Source organism: Talpa europaea (assembly GCF_964194135.1).
Source record: "Talpa europaea genome assembly, chromosome: 8".
Taxonomy (NCBI): domain Eukaryota; kingdom Metazoa; phylum Chordata; class Mammalia; order Eulipotyphla; family Talpidae; genus Talpa; species Talpa europaea.
Genome location: NC_140075.1, coordinates 72,627,154 through 72,645,764, shown reverse-complemented (window position 1 = coordinate 72,645,764; position 18,611 = coordinate 72,627,154). Strand labels below are relative to the sequence as shown.

The 18,611-nt window shown below is 45.5% G+C and overlaps 1 protein-coding gene across 1 annotated transcript; it reads left to right on the top strand.

Annotated features, from left to right (window-relative positions):
* Nucleotides 1–14,352: 14,352 nt before the first annotated feature.
* On the top strand, nt 14,353–15,681 carry NKX2-8 (NK2 homeobox 8; the record flags this gene model as incomplete). Its single annotated transcript, XM_084239681.1, has 2 exons — nt 14,353–14,503; nt 15,146–15,681. 2 exons carry the CDS (start codon nt 14,353–14,355, stop codon nt 15,679–15,681), a joined length of 687 nt encoding a protein of 228 aa, XP_084095807.1.
* Nucleotides 15,682–18,611: the final 2,930 nt, after the last annotated feature.

Genomic DNA, 18,611 nt, shown 5'->3' with positions numbered 1-18,611 from the left:
ACCTCGTTAGTATGAGATGTCAACCCAGGAAGAATTCTTTGGCCTCATTGCCTTTTCTCTGCCGCATTCTGTCCATCCCTCCTAACCTCCCCCAACTCCCCACACTTGCACATACTCTGCGGCTTTGCCCGGCTTCTGTGAGGGCAGACATGACGTGTCTCCAGCGATTCATTGTTTTCCCCTTGGAGAGAATGGTTGGGAGGAAGGGGGTAATCATCCCTTCCAGTTTGTATCACTTGCCCTGACATGATTACAAAGCCTCTTTTTCCTCCCAAAAGTGCCCTGTTTGGATAGTAAATTATATGCAAACTCCATGGTTCATGTATTTAGCATTTAGCCCCACAAGGTCAGAGACTGAACCATTTTTATTATGAAATCTCCAGTACAATATCACAAAAATATATCTGATAGTCTTCTGGTCTCTCTGTAGTTTAACCTGTAGTAGTAGTTCTGCTCCCACAAAGGCTGTTTTTATCTCTCAGTTTTTATATCTGTAAAGGGGAGATAATATCTGCCTCCTAGGACTGAAAACAAAACAAAGGAAATAGTAATTTCACATTCTAGAAATTGTAAACACGTGTAAACATCATTTTCCAAACTTAACACAGCCGTTGCCACATGGTAAAGCATTGAACAGATGCTTGTTGCTGGAAGGAATAGATAAATAAAATAGTGATGATAAATTAACAACCCTCAATGGGGAAATAATTGATTCTAAAACTCAAATGTTCAGCTTAGCAATCAAAACAGACTTACAATCCTAACCTGAAGCTAATTCATAGAGGAGAGAGCAAAATAAATTTCCCCCATAAGTTTGCCCTGAAAACTAGAAAGGAAATAACTAATTGAAAAACATTAGGGCAAGTAGTAAATGAAACTGAAATATGACTGAAGGTGACGCAGAAGGCAGGTCCCTACAAACTGGCCTTTTCTGTCACTTCAGGACTGACAGGTGACTAGAGGACCTGCACTGCCTGGCCTTCTGGGAAAGGTCATAACCCTCACACAGTCGGTGCCAGGCTGGTGACTCAGGCTGGACCTCTTCTGGTTTAACTGAGAGCAGTTCAGGACCCACAGGAAGGTCATTGCTTATGTCAGTGTGGAAATCCTGGGACACTTTTATGACCTGACTGGCTCCTAACAGGCATCATAAAATGTGAATCTATCCTTTTTTCTGATTGGGGAGGGAAAGTACAATTAGAAAACAAAGACATGAAGTGAATTTGCTTTCAGCCTGCATTGAAAGTGTGATTTGGAATCACAGAAGTCTGACTTCCACAGCAGATTTGATTTTCAGTAGTTACTACTAAAATACAACTTATCCTCACCAAAAAAGACAGGACTCTCAACTAACTTGCACTGAATACTGATTCTGTCACTTTCTCCTAACCCTGGAACTGGTCCTGAGCCAGTCATTTGGCATTTTGCAGCATCTAAGCCTCATATAAATTATAAAGGCTGGGGGTCTTTTATTAAGGGATAGGATGTTGGGTTAGGCAAAGCATGTCTTTTCTTTTAGAAGTAAAGTTTTTTAACTGGGAAAAGTTAAAATTCAACGAGCTTGTCAATGACTGATTTCCTATCTATTTATGCTTATTGATGTGACCCTCTCTGAACAGCGAGCACTGGAGATGGGATGAGTTTTTAAGAGTCTGGTAACATGAGGATAGCAAGAGAGTATGTTCTTTTCTCAATAACCTGCTGTCTGGTTGGGCTGATGGGACACATACATAAGAGGACAAGTAGGGAAATAAGGTGGAAATGACAACCATTCCACTGCTCTGGGAAGTCTAATGAGAAGCAGAGGACATGCTAACCATAGAGAAGCAAAATACCCAAACAGGATGAGAGGGGCAGCAATACTCTTGGGCCATGATAGAATTTAAGCATGAGATTTTCAGTTCTTTCTTGCCTGATGAGTATCATTAGATACCCACTGGTGTAGGACAGGCTGGCAATCTGATACTTCACCTCAGCTCTGATAATCTCAAATTTTTGGTCTTGCTCATGGGAGTCTATAACCAGCTCCTATGCCTGTGCTCAGGCTCACCTCTGAAACACTGTGGTGCCTTATTTCTCTTGCTTTGATTTTCTCAGGGGGGCCCATCCATAAGGGTCTTCTAAGTGATGATCTATTCTTTCTTCTCCTGAACAGTGTAGTTTTCCAAGTCCTTAACCCCAGTCACTTAAAAAATGCACTCTCCGGGGGACCAGAAACCACTTAATGGAGGAGTAGCAATATGGCAAACCAGCCCACTGAAACAACACAGAAAGCATTCCTAGACACATCTGGAAGTGTGAGACAGCTGAGGGAGTGACAGCAAGCAGCCATCGCACAATGTTGCCCTCCATAGATATAATGAGCTTTGGAGACAGGGCCATTTGGATTTGTAGCCTGGTTCTGCCACTTAGTAGCTATTGGATAACCCTATGAAATGATCAGAATTTATAGCTATAAAATAAGGGTATCATAAAAATGATTCCCATAGTTGTGAATCTGAATGAGCTACCTTTTATAAAATGCTTGGCACTGCACTTGGCATACTGTAGCTTCTTCTCTAGATGTGTGGAAAGAATTGTAAGGGAGGCAGTGATTGGTCACTCAATTCAATGGAGAACTGCAGAGAAAGGCTGAATCCACCTGGGGAGACTTGTCCCAGTTAATGGCACAATAATAGCAGTGAAAACTTCAAGGGAAGCACTAAGATCAAGGAAAGATAATGATCTTTCATTTGTCAAAAGTAGCAGAAGAATGCAGTGTTCTGGTTAACTGTATGGTAAAGGGTGTTCTCATGTATTACATTGCTTTTCACATAATGGAAACTGGGTAAATACTTGAATATACTCTATAAATATATGACATGTTCTGTATCACATATGAATGCTTAGTTTCCAAATAATAAAATATTCTGCTCTAATATCAAAATCATGCATAATAAAAATTACTCTTGGGGTAGAGGTAACTCAGTTACTGTTTTAGGATCCTTTAGTGCTCAAAGACAGCACATACTGGCTCTCTTTGAGCGCAGTGGGTTGTTGTGTGCCCCTCCTCCAAAGATATGTTCCAACCTTGAGTACCTATGAATGTGACCTTATTAGAAAATAGGGTATCTGCAGATATAATTGGTTATGATGAAGTCACACTGGAGTAGGATGGTATCCCTAATATCTAGTAACTGGTATCTTAAGAAAATCAGAGGACACACAGACATACAGGGAAGAAGACCACATGGAGACAGAGGCAAACGTGGGAGTGATACAAGGATTGACAAGGGTCGCCAAAAGCTGGAAAGGGCCGAGGAAAGCCTTAAGAAAGATCTAAAGGTACTCCTGCTGTTTTCTGATTTATCTCCAGATCTTTGAGAGAACAGATTTCCATTGTCATAAGTCACTCATTGGGTATGGTAGCCCTAGAAAACTAGTACATTATGTAAACAGAGTAGATGTTTCAATGTCCACATTTTATTGCTTGTTCTCATCAATATAGAAGTTATATTTTAAGGGAAAATGATCCTGAGTACACTGGCAGCATATTCATTTATTAGTCCTACACTTGTAAAAATACAATGATATATTATTGAAAAAGTATGTGTTTATCAGGGCCTCGCTGGTGGCGCAGCAGTTGAGCATTGAGCTGCCACGAAGCTGCCCACAACCTTTGCAGCACCGGTTTGATCCCCAGCCACCTGGCGAGGGTCCCACATGGTGCACAGAACTCTCCTGCCGCGCCCGCTGCTCCCGTCATCAGTGTATCTCGGTCCTTCTGCCTGTTCTGCTCCCCACTCTGGCTCTGGTGAACTCTCTCACCCTCCAGCGCTTCTGACTGTACCCAGTGCTTGTATAAATAAATAAGTCTTTTTTTTTAAAGTATGTGTATATCAAATTGTACTACATAAGATATGACAGAACTCACCATTAAACATTCAGTTCAATGAAAACAGTTATAAGGAATTTCACTGTCCCTACATAGGATTAAAAGTAGCAGAATAGTGTGACCCTTTTCATTAATTCTCAGTGAGCCATCTTTAAAACTTACGGTTTTTTAAAATTAAATTAGCTATTATCTGGACCTGCTAGAATTAGCTAATTTAGTACAATTTGAACAAAGTGCCTTTTTTTCTACAAGGTAAAAACTTAGCATAAAACTCTAAGCATGAAAAAGTTCGGGTTGCCTTTTATTTACAGTCTTTATCAAGCAAATAATATTCATATTTTGAATTATGCAAATAAGCATTTACATGATAAATCGTAATTGCTCTCAGACAGCTGTTTATAATTGGGTAAATGAGACACACTTTTAAATTGTCTAAATACATACTTACCCATGTTTACATATTTATACACTAGACTATAACTATTCTGAATCAGCTGTTATCATGTATTGTGTCTAACACACACCAAGGGAAGAGAACTTTTGATACAAATAGCAAACTCCCTTATAATTTGCTCAAAGATCAAAGGATTATGAGTTCTCTCGAACAAGGGGTGACCGCTTTCAACACACCCCTTACTGGTGGCATGCCACAATACCTCAAGCAGGAAATGATTTTTATATCACTTGGGTCCCATGGAAAATTAATCAGGACTCATGTTCCTATCTGATTAGACACCCCCGTGGCCAAAAAGAAACAGTTTTTTGTAATGAAATGTTTTTTTGCCTAAAAAGCCCAGTTGTTTTATATTTAGCAATATATTCCTTGCCTATCCAAAAAATCAGTGCTGGAAGGCAGGAATAGATGAGGAATGCAGACCCACAGAATGAAACACCTTTGTCCAACCACATTCACACGCAGTCCCCCAGGGAAATCTATGGGGTTGTGAGTCACTGTCCCATCCAGCATTGAACCCTCCTCTCCATTTTTCCCAGTAAGTAGAGGACCTTTTTATTTTTTTAAATCTTTATGCATTTCTCTTTGCTCTTAAAGCAGTCAATAGTTACCTTGCTTCTAGTCCTCCAGGCAAATGCACTTGGTTCTAATTCATGTGATTCTGTTCTTACGCGATGTTTCATATGTGCTAAAGAGAGAACTTTACTACAAAATGCTCTGACCGTATTGAGAGGACTCAAATGCTACTTCAGGGATTCACATACTGGGAAGAATGAATCCTGGAGCATAGAGACTGAGGGAAAAAACACCTGAAGCGGCTATTGAGGCACCCCGAAATGAAAACATTAGGGCTTGGAAGGCCGAACCTCTATCCTTCCATTAAATGCAATGAGAGTCTTTGCCTTGTGAACAGATTTCAGAGCCATGGAGGCAAATAGACCTGAGACCAAATCTGAAATTGGAGGGTCTGGGTAATGCCACTGAGTTTACGGAAATCTCTTTATAGGCAGTTTTTAACCTAACTCTGTTAGGAGGAGAAAAGCTACTTCAGGGACTAGTAATGCAGAGTGTGCTGAAATAGAAAGAACCTTAGATTAGGAAAATCTGGGCTCCAAGCCAGAATCGTGAGATGCTGAGCTAGTCACACAACCTCTCTCTATGCCTCAGTTTCTTCTTCTGTGAACTACATAAAAGTTCACTTTAGCTCTCTGAGGGTTCTAACCTTATCACAGGAACCCCCACTGGCATGCAAAACTCAGCCTCTTTATATGCATCCCACCTCCCCCAAGATGCATTATTATTAGAGTGACAATTGCCACACATCATAGCAAAAATTAACAGAGCACCAACGGAGGACAAACCGCCAGGCATATTTACATACAATATCTCATCAATCCTCAACCCAAGTGAATTATTATCTCCATTTTACAAATGAGAAAATTGTGACCACCCCCCCCCAAAAAAAATTATAAAACTTGACCTAGGTGTTCAGGGATTATTAGGAGAGCCAGACTTCAAAGCAAGATCTGGTTCTGTCAATCTTATCTCAAAATCTGGTGCATGTCAGAAAAACTCTGGTTGCTTCTTCTGACTATGTCTTATGCGTGACTAGGTCAGCCACGGGTACTAGCTTAGCGCCTGGAGCTCATGAATTATTCACCATTATTTGTGGATTACAATTTTCTCAAAAATTCTGTCTCTTGAGAGACTTACATGCTACTGATAAATGGCTGGGTGGGTGGGCAGCCTTGTGGTGGTGGTGGGGGAGGGGGTCAATCGAGTTACTTATTTTTATAATTCAACTGACTCTAGGTAGAGCTTGATCACGCTCATTAGCAGCCTTCTGGATCCACTGTGAGTGTGACTGCTGACCACAGAGTGCAGACCTCCTGACACTTAGATTATATTTGGGGAAAGAAAACTGGCTGTGAATATAAGCATGGCATAAAACAGGAATAAAACAATTCCCCACCGTGCTGGTCTGGTTCCCTCATGAGCAGGGCTCTGGGTGGCTGACCTGGCCCCAGGCTCTGGTCTCTGTCCTTTTCCAAATTTAACTCAGATCACCTTGGGTGGTCACTCCCATGGCCATTATGCACGTGGCCTTTCCGCTATTGACGTTAGGGGATGTGCCCCCACCTTCCCTTTGTTTCATCCTCAATTTAAGACACATTTGTTCTCACTGGCTTTTAACTGGTTTTCAACTATGCTCATTGCTAGGGTGAGTTATCTTTTTTTAAAAATGCAACTTGCAAAGGGTTTCTGTGTACCCAATTAGCATTGTTAAGCTGTTTGGAAACAAATATAACTTACACCAGATGAAATCAAATTTTGCTAGTCATTGAGATGTTGTTAAAAAGCAAATCGCAACAGGATTCCTAGAAATTAGCCTCTGTTCCCTACAGAACTTCTAAATGTAGCAGGCCTTCAGGTTCATTAATTGGTATCTGAACAAAACCACCCTTTTCCCTCTGCACTTCCCAGCATGCTCCTCCAGAGGTGATAAAACCTATCTCTGCTACTCACCTTTCTCTCACCAACCACCAGCTGGTAAAAGCCAAGGCTGGATGGAGGTGGCTGACAGCCCAGCTGAACCAGGTACTCGCTCTCCTTCCTTCTGCCTGCCTCCTCCCTCCACACAGTCACTTCTACCTCTTTTCAGAGCAAACATCCAGATACACTTAAAAACACAAACAGGTTCCCCTTGACCTTCCCTGCAGAGATGCTCTTGAGATCAATCAGCTAATGGGACAGTCAGGATCCTATGAGGATTTGAATAACAGAAAATCTCTCAGATTTGACTTTTCTAGGATTTGATAGAAAATCTCAATAATGGAAAAACAAAATGTACATAATGGAAAGATATACTCATATACTAATGGTTCTATAAAATAAAGATTGAAATAATTCATGAAACCTGGGTGGTTCTTTATTTTATTCTTATTATAGAAGAAACCAGAAAGCTAAATTCAATAAGAATGAACTGCTTCTTATATTGTGGAGCCCGCTATAGTCTGTCATCTGAACTTTCAGAGTTCATCATTATAAGGTCATGTTAGATGTACATACGAAATAGAATGTCTAACTTCAGGTACATGCATTATTACTTTAATAATCCCTCTCTAGGGCCTCCCTGGTGGCGCAAGGGGTTAAGCACCGCACTATGAAGCAATCCGCAGCCTCTGCAGCACGAGTTCTATCCCAGGCCAGCCAAGGAGCAACCCACATGGCGCAGCAGATCTCTCCTGTCTTGTCTGCTGCTCCCCTCAGCAGTGTATTTCAGTCAGTCAGCCTGCTCTGTTTCCCAACCTGTCTCTGGTGGCTCCTCTCACCCCCCTGCATCTCTGGCCTGTACCCCAGCTCTTATATGCATAAATAAATAAATCTTTAACAAAATAATCCCCTTCTAAATTTGTTTCACAACAATTAAAATTGAGTGGGTGACCATTCATTTCTTTCTCATGCCACAAGCCACCCAAACATACATGTACTTCCAGTGTACATGTATGTATAGGGCCACCCTGCTAGCGCAAGGGGTTAAGCACAGCACTATGAAGCTATTCAGTTATGACCTTTACTTAATACCCAATTAAAAGAATACAGATACCTATTAAAGATGGGGACTCTGAGGTTATCAAATTTTTAAGTCTAAAAAAGCACAGCTTTATGATACACAGTTGTATTAAGTACATAGCACACGTGTTTTAGTATCAGAATTTCCTTCCAGTCATTTCTTGATTTTTTCCTGACTTGAATGAGTTCAACTTATGTGTGTTAGGATTCAGAGCCAGACAAATTAAACAATACATTTCTTAAAAAACTTCTAAACACCCTCATCATACCCTTCATTTAGATTAAGCTAAACCTAAAATGCCCAGTGTTGAGCTGCATCACTTACGTATTTGTCTGATGGCTCCCGAGGTAGTTTCCATGGTAAGCTGCCTATGCACAAGAAGCAGGGTGAGTGGAATGTCTCCTCCCAATGAAGAACTTTTCACTGACAGTGATAAAGGCCAAAAACCCCCTTCACACAAATGATTGAAAAACAGAACACGAAGGACATTTTTATTTTGTTTTGTTTCCTTTGTCTAGTATGTGACTTCAGTGCAAATACCCATTTAATCAAGAATACAAAGACGACCACCTTTGCTGGCTGAGGGATTTCCAGCAACTGCAGTAAACCTATGTAGCTCTTTTACTATTTTTGTGGGGAAATTCCTACAATTGGTCATTTAATGCTCCTGTTGTATACTTTTGTCGCCTCATAAAAGAGGGAAAAAGATATTTCCAAAGAAACACTCAAGGTAAACAAAGTAGAATCTAGAAAAACTTGATGTGCACGAAAGCTGAGATTTACTGTCATTTTTTTTCAATTTATGGAGCCATAATCAACATAAAACATTGTATAATTATTTGATATACAACATAATTATTTGATATATATATATTGAAAAATAATTATTGGAATAAGTTTGTAAACACGCATCACCACAATAGTTACAATATTTTTTCTTGTAAGAACTTCTAAAATCTACTTTTTTAGCATCTTTCAGATATACAATGCGGTATTGTTAACTATGGTCATAATGGTGTATGTTACAATTCCATGACTTTTTTAATCTCCTAACTGGAAGCTACACTCATTAATTTTTAAAATATAAAGACCTTAGGAAAGAATATATAGAAGCTACTATTGGCTGGAGCTTTCTGGTTCATGCATTTTTTTTAAATTAATGAGATCAAATTGAACCCACAGCTCTAAGCTAGCACAGACTCTTTTTTCACCTTTTAATCATTCTTTTACTAATACCTTCCATTATAATAGACTCTCTTTTTCCTCTTTAGATCCTCTTCATTCTCTCCTCCCCCACCTCCACCCCTTTCTTCAATTCTAGGAATATCACAGTCCATCTGCCTTTAAGTTTCTCTCCTTAAGCTTTGCTGCTTCTCAGTAATCTGATTCAGGATTGGTAACAAGTGTGAGTACATATTGCAAACATTCTCAAATACATAAAAATAAAATGATATTCTACTGCTGATATACCATTACTAATAACGTAATGGAATAGTTTACCTCTCTGAGAAATTATGGTCCTTATCTTCTCCAAATATTCACAAATATGTCTCCAGAATAATAGCTACTTTAGTATTTAAAGTGTTTTCAAATTAGACAGAAATAATGTCTCAGTTTAAAAATGCAACCCTTTGAAAATTCTGAAGTTAATTTCAGAACAAACTAAAGGTAGATTTTATAAAAGAGAAAGAGGCCTTGATCTAATGCTTGGGTAATTTAAGAAAAAACAATGATCACTGAGTTGAACTGAAGTGCTGATGGTTAAGCAAGCACAGTAGGCAGGCCTACTGAGGTATTGAAGCAAGTATCTTAAACTATGGCCCTGGGGTCAGTTTACTGTGCCATTAAGTATGACTTGGGGCCTAAATCACTAATAAGGGTCCTACGTTATATAAACTATGTATCAGTCAACAAAGGAGTATATATTGGTGGCTTAAAAAAATATTGGACCAAAATGAGAAGTCCAGCTCTGGACAGATAAAATGTCACCCCCTCCCCGCCAATGCAAGATCTCATTTTTAGTCTGACAACTTATATTCCATGGTCCTATAGCTACACTACGATTATCATACCACTCTAAAGCGTGAGAAAGAACAGAAATATTCATGAAGCCAGTTAAAAATTCAATGTTACCAACCGATTCTTTCGGAAATGGAGACTATAGAATATGTAATTAAATATATTCATTGTTTAATATATTGGATTTATTCACTAATTCATCGCGCTTCCCCCCTCCCCCATCTATTTTTCATGGATATACTTAAATAACCTAAAGATCAAGAACAACAACAAAAAAGCCCATGCCAAGTCAATATGGGATCTTTCGAGTCTGGTCATTTGACATTAAACAATAAAATCTAAAGCCCATTTCAAAAGATGTACTAAATTCCATCTGAAAATAATTGCTGTTCCTTGTCCTGTGTGTATATATATCATCAATACAACAAGAAAGAATTGCAGCCAGGCCTGGACCACCACCAAGCAATTGATTATTAGCCATTAAAAGGGAAATGTTTACTTATTCATGGCAACTAGTTTTCAGAAGGAAAGCCAAAGAGGTCTGATTTTAAATGCTGCCTTTTCTTTCTTGCTAAAGCCAGTCAAGATCATTCACTTCTTCTTGGAAGTGTCAAAAGCTCATTTTATTTTCCTTTCGCCATTTTAACCAGAATACTGATTTTTTTAAAAAAGGAGAGCAGTTGCTATGAGGCAAAGAAAAATGTCCTGGCAGTTGAGGGCCCTCCATCTATCAAGGGGAATTTGCAATGTTGCCTCTCTTCAATACTGTATAGATTTGCAGGATTTTGTGAAACACTTAGCCAAAATGGAAGGATTTAAAACTAGAATGCAAGATATAGATGCAATCGTTTTCTAAAAAATCAAGATACTTTACTTTTATTTCAGAATTTTCTAGTCTTAAATTCTTAAGCACGCAGCTGTGATGTACTGGATAACTCAGTGATCAGTGCAGCCTGCTTAAATAGACTCACTACGCCACAGACACCTAAAGATTCAAACTCCTACTGATACTGAGATGCACTCGATCCAATTACAGAGAAACATACTTATTATCAAATAATAATACTGACAAACTAGGTAGAGATGCAAAATAAATTCAAGTGTCCAGAACATTAAACAGTATTTAAAAATCTGGAAGTAATGCCAGCTAGATGTACTTGTGATGCTAAGAATCTTTCATGAATTGGAGGCAATTCAGATAAATATTTCCAACATGTATAAAACTTAATATCTTGACTACTTTATTCTATTGACCTACTTACTATCAAACTAATTTTCACCTCCTGGGTTTTTCCTAGCATGAAGAGGCAATAAATACAGCATCTTTCTCTAATAATTCTGGCTCTCCACCTCCTTCTCTCCATTTCTTTAGAAAGCATAGTTTGAATGGAACATCTTCCTGGAGTCCCGAGGCTCTAGCTCAGGGAGATAATTTAGAAAAAGCCCTAGAGCAGAGTCAAGGAGAAGATTACACTTTCACAGTCACCTTTAGAAGAGGGAGGTCTCCACCATGAACCAGGAAAGTTGAATCTCTTTCTAGAACCAAGAGGTAGAATTTCCTTGGGAATTCTAAGCATAGACTAGGGTTCGGGAACACTGTTGCCAGATCAGGGAAGGCAAGGCCAGAAGTAATATTTGGAGTTAATCCCAGATCTAGATCCTCCCCAGAGCACAACAGCTAGATTGGGGAGGAGAGGATGTATCTCCTCTCTGGGAGCCAAATACTAAGAGTAAAAGCAAATATTTGATACTGAAGAGCTCTTAAGTACTGAAGAGTGCCATTTACTTATTTCTACACGTCCAGTGTGGGCTTAGGATGTTAAATAGATTAAAAGGCTAAGAGAGGTCAGTCACTCCAAGAAAGACTCTTCTTTTGCTTCTTCTGATTTGGTTCTCTTTCCAAAATTGTTATCTACCCTCACCCCACTCCTGTGGAGGGCTCTTTGGAATTTCAAAAGATGACACATCCTTTCCTAGAACATGCCAGAGAATGTGGAATCAGACTCTTGGGATGAGTGTTCCAGGACTGGAAGGAAAGAGCAGATCCTCACTGATTAGTACAATGATGTTGGTTTAGATTCCAGTTGTATGATTTATGGAATCATGAAACAGGTAGGGTTCTTAGAAATTACCAAGCCTATTCTGTTTCAGAAAAGAAAAAAAAAAAAAAAAAAAAGAGGTTCAGAGTGATGAGGTGATTAGGCTAGTCAGAGGTAGAGCCAGGGTGCCAACTGAATCCCAGGGCAAAGCTCCCCCTACCCTACAGGGTCTCACAGTTCAGACTGAAATTTGGGAGTCTGTGATAATGTCTCCCCAGATCAGTACTCTCCTTCCAAATCTGAGGACATGGGCTGGCAGAGCTTGTCTGGTCTCTGGCTCTATTTGGAGATAAGTCCATGAGGCCCTGGGTCAGTCTGTGACCTGCCCCATCTTTTAGGATGCTAGGAGCTTGGGTTCTGGGATGCAGTGCCCAGCAAGTTTCTGATTTCTGCCACCTCCTCTCTACTCCATGTTCCCTCTTCCTCCCAAACTCAGAGAGGACAGCCAAGTCGTTTCCATTTAATCTTATTTAAAAAGACATAACTAATAAATCTATTGCCAGGCTCGGAGAGAGGGCCAGCAGTCGATCGTGCTCCCAACCCCATTGAACCCCATTGAAAACCATGACAACACGGGACAAGCTCCGATTTATCCCGGCGCGCTAAAGCGCATTGTAAGCAGGCGTCAATCACGCATTATTTCGGACTGAACAAATGCAAAATCTTGACTGGAACAAACGCTTCCAACAGGTCCGGGGCGTCGAGCTCCATTTCTCCTTTGTCCCAGGCCTAGCAGTTGGCCTGTATTGGGGTTGCCTCCGCCCGACCACCCAGTGCGCACGGCAGCCCCCGGCGCCTTCGGCAAGCTAGATAGGGAGGCTGCCAGGGAGAGTGCACCCTGCCGACTGGGTCGCGGCTCCTGCACGGACACCAAGTCCGAATTCACCTCCGGTGGAGCCAAGACTTATGGTGCTACCCCCCAGGCGATGCACTAAAATTTAGCAACCAAATAACCAAACCACTGGCAGTAGGAGGGAGCAGCCCCTGAGCGCGTGCTCACTGAGCCCTATATTGAAGTGCCGCCAAAGCCATGGGCCAATAAAATGTACCCAGGAAGGGAGCCTCCCTGCGCCTTATATGTTGATTTTTTTTCCGGGTGGGACCTAGTTTTACGGGGACTAGAAGATCTTGGAGAAATCCTGATGGGGGGGGGGGGCGTGCAAGGGGGGAGTCTTTTCTGCTCGGCGGGCTCAGTTCAAAATTTCCCCATCGATCCATTCCCAGACCTGGCCGGGCAACTGTTACCTGGTTTTCCGCAGATACTGCAGGGCCCTGCCATTAAGGCCACGGAGCCTAAGCGCACAAGCGGCGATGCCAAGAAGGCGCCAACGACTTTGCAGGCCGCTCTGAGAGACACACAGCCCGCGCACACTAGAGCGAGCAGGCCCCGGCTCACTCTGAGGAGTGTGGCCATTGGGTCCCAGTCCACGGCCGGCAGCGACCGGGCCACAGAGGCCAGCACTTCGGACCTGAACAGCTTGGCCAGATTCCGCCTCCTTTTACCAGTCTAGGGAAACAGGCACAGAATTGGGCTCCCTGGAAGCTGCCAGCAACCAGAAAGTTGTGGGGGGGGGGGGCGTTTGGGGTATGGGGAAGCACCTAGAGCCGCGGGATCAGGCCACTCCTCCCTCCCGAAACTTCTCTCCTCTGAATCTTTTGAGGGGGCCGTACCAAAATCAGAAAGAGAACTCGAAAGTTTAACGTTGCCTTGTAAATCGCTTTCCGGATAATTGCGGGAAACGAACACTCCAGCACAGTAGCTCAAGGAATAATGCAAACAGGGAATAAATTCCTGGGTGCTCATAAACCCGCCCGTGCCGCCCCCACCCTTCCCGGAGCTCCCGTGGGGCCAGGCCCCAGGTTGGCCCAGGAGGAGGAAGCTGGGGATGGGACGGGCGGGTGGTGGCTACTGCTCGCCACCCAAGATGTTATTCACTGGTAACAATCCCCATTATCTGTCCCCACTTTGGGCTAATCAGACAGAATCGCTAATGCCGAGGGCTGCTTCCTGCCGCCTCTAGGAGGTAACGGGGCGCCAAGGGGCGGGGGACGGGGCGGAGCGGGGGGCGGAGGTGGCACCTTCCGGGCGCGTTGGGGCTTTGGTCCCGCGCTCATTCAGGTACTTAACACCCTGGAGACCCAGACCTCGGCTTTCAAAACCTCCCGGGTGGGAAGGGCTGTTTATATAAACAGGGATTGGGCTGTAAACGCGCTAATATCCCGGCAGCCCGCGCATGGCGTGCGCCCCTCGCGCCCAACCGTAGGCGCGGCGTCCCCGTCCGCCCTTGGGTTCCCAGTGTACCCGGCCCCCGCCTCCTTTCCCTGCTCGGCCATGGCCACCTCCGGACGCCTCAGTTTCACGGTGCGCAGCCTCCTGGATTTACCCGAGCAGGATGCGCAGCACCTGCGGAGGCAGGAGCCAGAGCTTCGCGCCCCCAGGACCTGCGCCACCTGGCTGGAATCGGAGCGGGGCCACTATCCCTGTGAGTAAGCGGGGGGCCCCGGCGGGGGAGGGGGGCGCGCAGAGCCCGACCCCTGCGGGACAGGGACGCCCAAACTCTGACTCTCGGTCTTGGAAGCGGAGGCTCCGTCCTCCTCAAACCCCTGTGCCAGGCGTCCCTCTCGGCACACCTTGAGCGCAGATCCCTGCGCCTTGCTGGGCACTGACGCCCGGGGTTGGGCTAATATTTCTAGAGGTCAGAATAGTTACCGGCTTAAGGCGTCGCTCTTAAGTGCCGGAAAACAACATCACGTCCCCCAGCCTCCGTCTGGGATGGGCAGCATGGGCAAGCCTGGCTCCTCTGGATGTTTTTTTTTTTTATTTTTCAAACCTCGGCAACTGTGGACTTGGAGGTGGCCGGGGTTGGTGACCCGGCTGGCGTAAATTCGTCTGCCGGCGCCGCGGCTGGTGCCGAGGGTCCGCGAGTGGGTGGGCTGCGGTGGAACGAGCTTCCCGAATAAGGAGGGGAGGGGTGTCCAGATGTGGCCCCGGGAAGGAAACGGCCTTGCCCCGAAACGCGGGCGAGCGAGGCGCCTTCGGGCCGGAGGCTCGACGCCCGCGCGCAAGTGGGAGCCGCGCGGCGGGCCGGCGTCTCACCGGGTCGCGTCGCTTTTGCCGTCCCCAGCCTCGGACGAGAGCAGCCCCGAGCCCAGCCCGCCCGACGCGGCGCCGCGGCCGTCTCCCGGCTCGGACGCGGAGAAGAGGAAGAAGCGGCGGGTGCTGTTCTCCAAGGCGCAGACGCTGGAGCTGGAGCGGCGCTTCCGGCAGCAGCGCTACCTGTCGGCGCCCGAGCGCGAGCAGCTGGCGCGCCTGCTGCGCCTCACGCCCACGCAGGTCAAAATCTGGTTCCAGAACCATCGCTACAAGCTGAAGCGCGCGCGCGCGCCGGGGGCCGCCGACCTGGCCGCGGCTGCGGAGCTGCGGGCTCCGCCGGGCCGGCTGCGCCGCGTAGTGGTGCCGGTGCTGGTGCGCGACGGGCAGCCGTGTGGGGGCGGCTGCGGCGAGGTGGGCTCGGCCGCCCCCCAGGACAAGAGCTGCGCGCCCCGGGCCGCGGCCTGCCCTCTGCCCCGCTATGCCGCCTTCGGGCCCTGCTCGGCGCTCGGCCTCTTCCCCGCCTACCAGCACTTAGCGCCCCCCGCCCTGGTCTCCTGGAACTGGTGAGGCAGCTGCGGGACGCCGGCGCCTGGAGCGTCCCCGGACTTGGAGCCGGAGCCCGAGACCTGGAGCGCTCCCCGGGCACCACCTCCCAGTGGGCACCGCCTCCTTCAGCGCCAGGGTCCCCTGCCACCGCCCTGACCAGCATTTGCGCAGGGAGCTTCGCCAAGATCCCCCTCGCCTCTTCCCTCGCCCACCGGCCCCAGAGCTAGACTTTATTGCCTGGACCTTATTTGTATATTTTTAAATAGCTATTTGTATGGGAAGCCATTTATTTTAAAAGAAATAGAATATTTTTTCTCAGTGTGGTGCGAGAATAAAATGCATAGGGTTGGGTCTTCTTGCGTGCCTGCCGGGAGTGTGGTTGGGACCTGTGCTTTCCCGAGGGCAGTTCTGAGTAAGGGATGCCCTGTCACTTCATCACTGGCTAAAACCCACCCCAGGTGATCCCTGCCCCCACAAGGTTTTAGGATGATACTAGGGGCAGGGGTGGAGGGGGAGGCGAGGCGGGCAGAGCAAGGTACGGGGAGGAAGCAGAGGCCACCTTTGGGGTCCCCATAAGCAAGAGGCAGCTCAGGCCCTGAAATGACTTGGAGGCACCTCTGGGTTCCAGGCGCTGCTGGCCTTTCAAACACCAGAAATCAACCTAGCTGGCAGAACATAATCAGTTTCTCTTAAGGGTTCTCTGGAAACCGGTCCTCGGCCCCGGGCAAATGCACCGCACTCTCTGTGGCCCAGGCCTGGCTATCAACCGGGTGTTTGCGGAGTTCAGCTGCAGAGGGCTTGGAACCGGAAGTGCACCCCTCAGAGAACTCGTAACCACCAGTTCAGTCTGCGAGTGCCTTGGTGGCTGTGATTTCCTACCTCTTGTTGGTGTGACACCTGGTCTGGGTGAGGAGGGGGTGGCTCAGTGAAGAAATCAAAGACTGATGGGGAATGACCCACTTCAGGGCTTGCAGCTAAGGGAGGATGCTTTGGAGAGCACTGGTGGCTTGACATAGGTGTGGGATCTGCTGATTGGTCTCATTTCACCCACAGTCCCAGTGCACTCTAAGTTCTAGGATCTAGTTTTCACCCCTGCAGGCCCTAACTGCTTTGAGCCTGGGGGCGGGCCTCCGTGCCTGGGAGAGGCAGTCACTCTCTCCCAGAGTAATGATCTCCCTAGCGCCTACTGCAGGGACAAGAGCTTGAGGAGAGCAATTTGGGGCATTAGATACAGCAAGGGATCCAGGACGTCTGTGAGGAGGAGGATGCAGTATTATCACCTGGGATTTTGGGAGAGAGGGAGGAGGGGGAAGGGAGTGGGGTATTTGGGTCTCAGCTGCTGGCCACCTTGCCTTCCATATGGATGCGGTTATCTAAGAAGAATCTCGATCCTTAAACCTCCTTTTGTCTTGGGAACTGAAAAGGGCATTGTCAGGCCTGAAAAGGACCTAGACAAAATCCGCACTGTTTCGATTCAGGACTCTGTTTAATCAGTCCCTGGTGACAATGTAGTGGGTGTTAGTGAGGACAATGGTATCTTTTTAAACCTTGTGGCCTTCAGGAAGACAAAGGGTTTGAATTTTATGGGCTTACAACTTCAATTATAACAGTGCCAGTGTGATGGGAGATTATCAAATTTGTATCATAAAACCTCTTTCTAATAAATGATTGCTGGGGAGGGAGCCATGACATTGTAAGACATATATTGGAAACTGCCTGGTGGCTTCCCAGTTAGCCCTGGCAGAGCAGATGGGAAAGAAAAGGAGGAAAGGATTTCTGAGGAAGAACAGGGACTTACCCCCTATAGTCAGCTGGCTGGGTGCTTGGCTCTTCCCTGTTCTTCCTCCATAAAGGGGTGGTTTTCTCCAAGAATGAAAGTAAAGATTCATAGCTTGTTTGCTGCTACTGGTGACAAAGACATGAATATTCTTGGGGAGAAAGTGCAAAAGAAATCACCACCAGTTCAGGTTTTTTTGTTTTGGAGCTGCAGAGAAATCAGTTGTTAGAACATACTAAGTGGAGAGACCCTTCGATATATAAGGTCCACAGGATCTCAACCAAATTCATCCAGAAATCTTACAATAACAAAGGCCATTTACCTGCTTCCCAGTGCTGTGATCAGCGCAGAAGCAGGAGACCTCCCAGCACACCAACCTTTTCTGGAAAGGAAGAGGCACAAGTTCACTATGACACTAACATCGGGAACCACACTATATAAACTGTTACCTGCTTCCTTTTGCTGCTTTTTCTTTTCTGGCCCCTTCCTTTAGAGGAGAAAGGCTCCAGGGGAGACTTAAAAGTGTACTCCATCATCTCTGATCCACTTTGGAGACTCAGGCTGTCATTTTTTTCTGTTTACACATGTGATGAGCTGGAAAAGATAAAAGCCAATTTCCTTATAAATTTACATTTATAAATTTACATTTATAAGGGTTTGATGTTTATATAAAATCAATTATTTTTAGGTTCTGACAAGAAAGGTTAAACCCAAGACCTCTCTACCAGCAGCTGTGAGGATACTTAAAATGTTCTTCCCTAATACTTCAAACTGTCACCCTTCACCAACATCACGAGGTAGATTCATAGCAAATTCATAGGTTTTGTACTAGGCGCTTTCATAGTTGATATCACAGAAACCTTATGCAGGTATATGTGATTACCTCCCCCCCATTTTACAGATAAGGAACTGAGGCTCAATGTTTGAAAGTAAGTGACTTGGGCCTCCCCGGTGGCGCAGCGGTTGAGCGCTGGGTTGCGAAGCTGCCCGCAGCCTCTGCAGCGCCGGTTCGATTCCCGGCTGCTCCCCGGCCACCAGAGGAGGGTCCCACATGGCGACCTCTCCTGCCGCCCGCTGCTCCCCTCAGCGGTGTACTTCGGTCCTTCTGCCTGCTCTGCTCCCCGCTCTGGCTCTGGTGAATTCTCTCACCCTCCCGCACTTCTGACTGTACCCA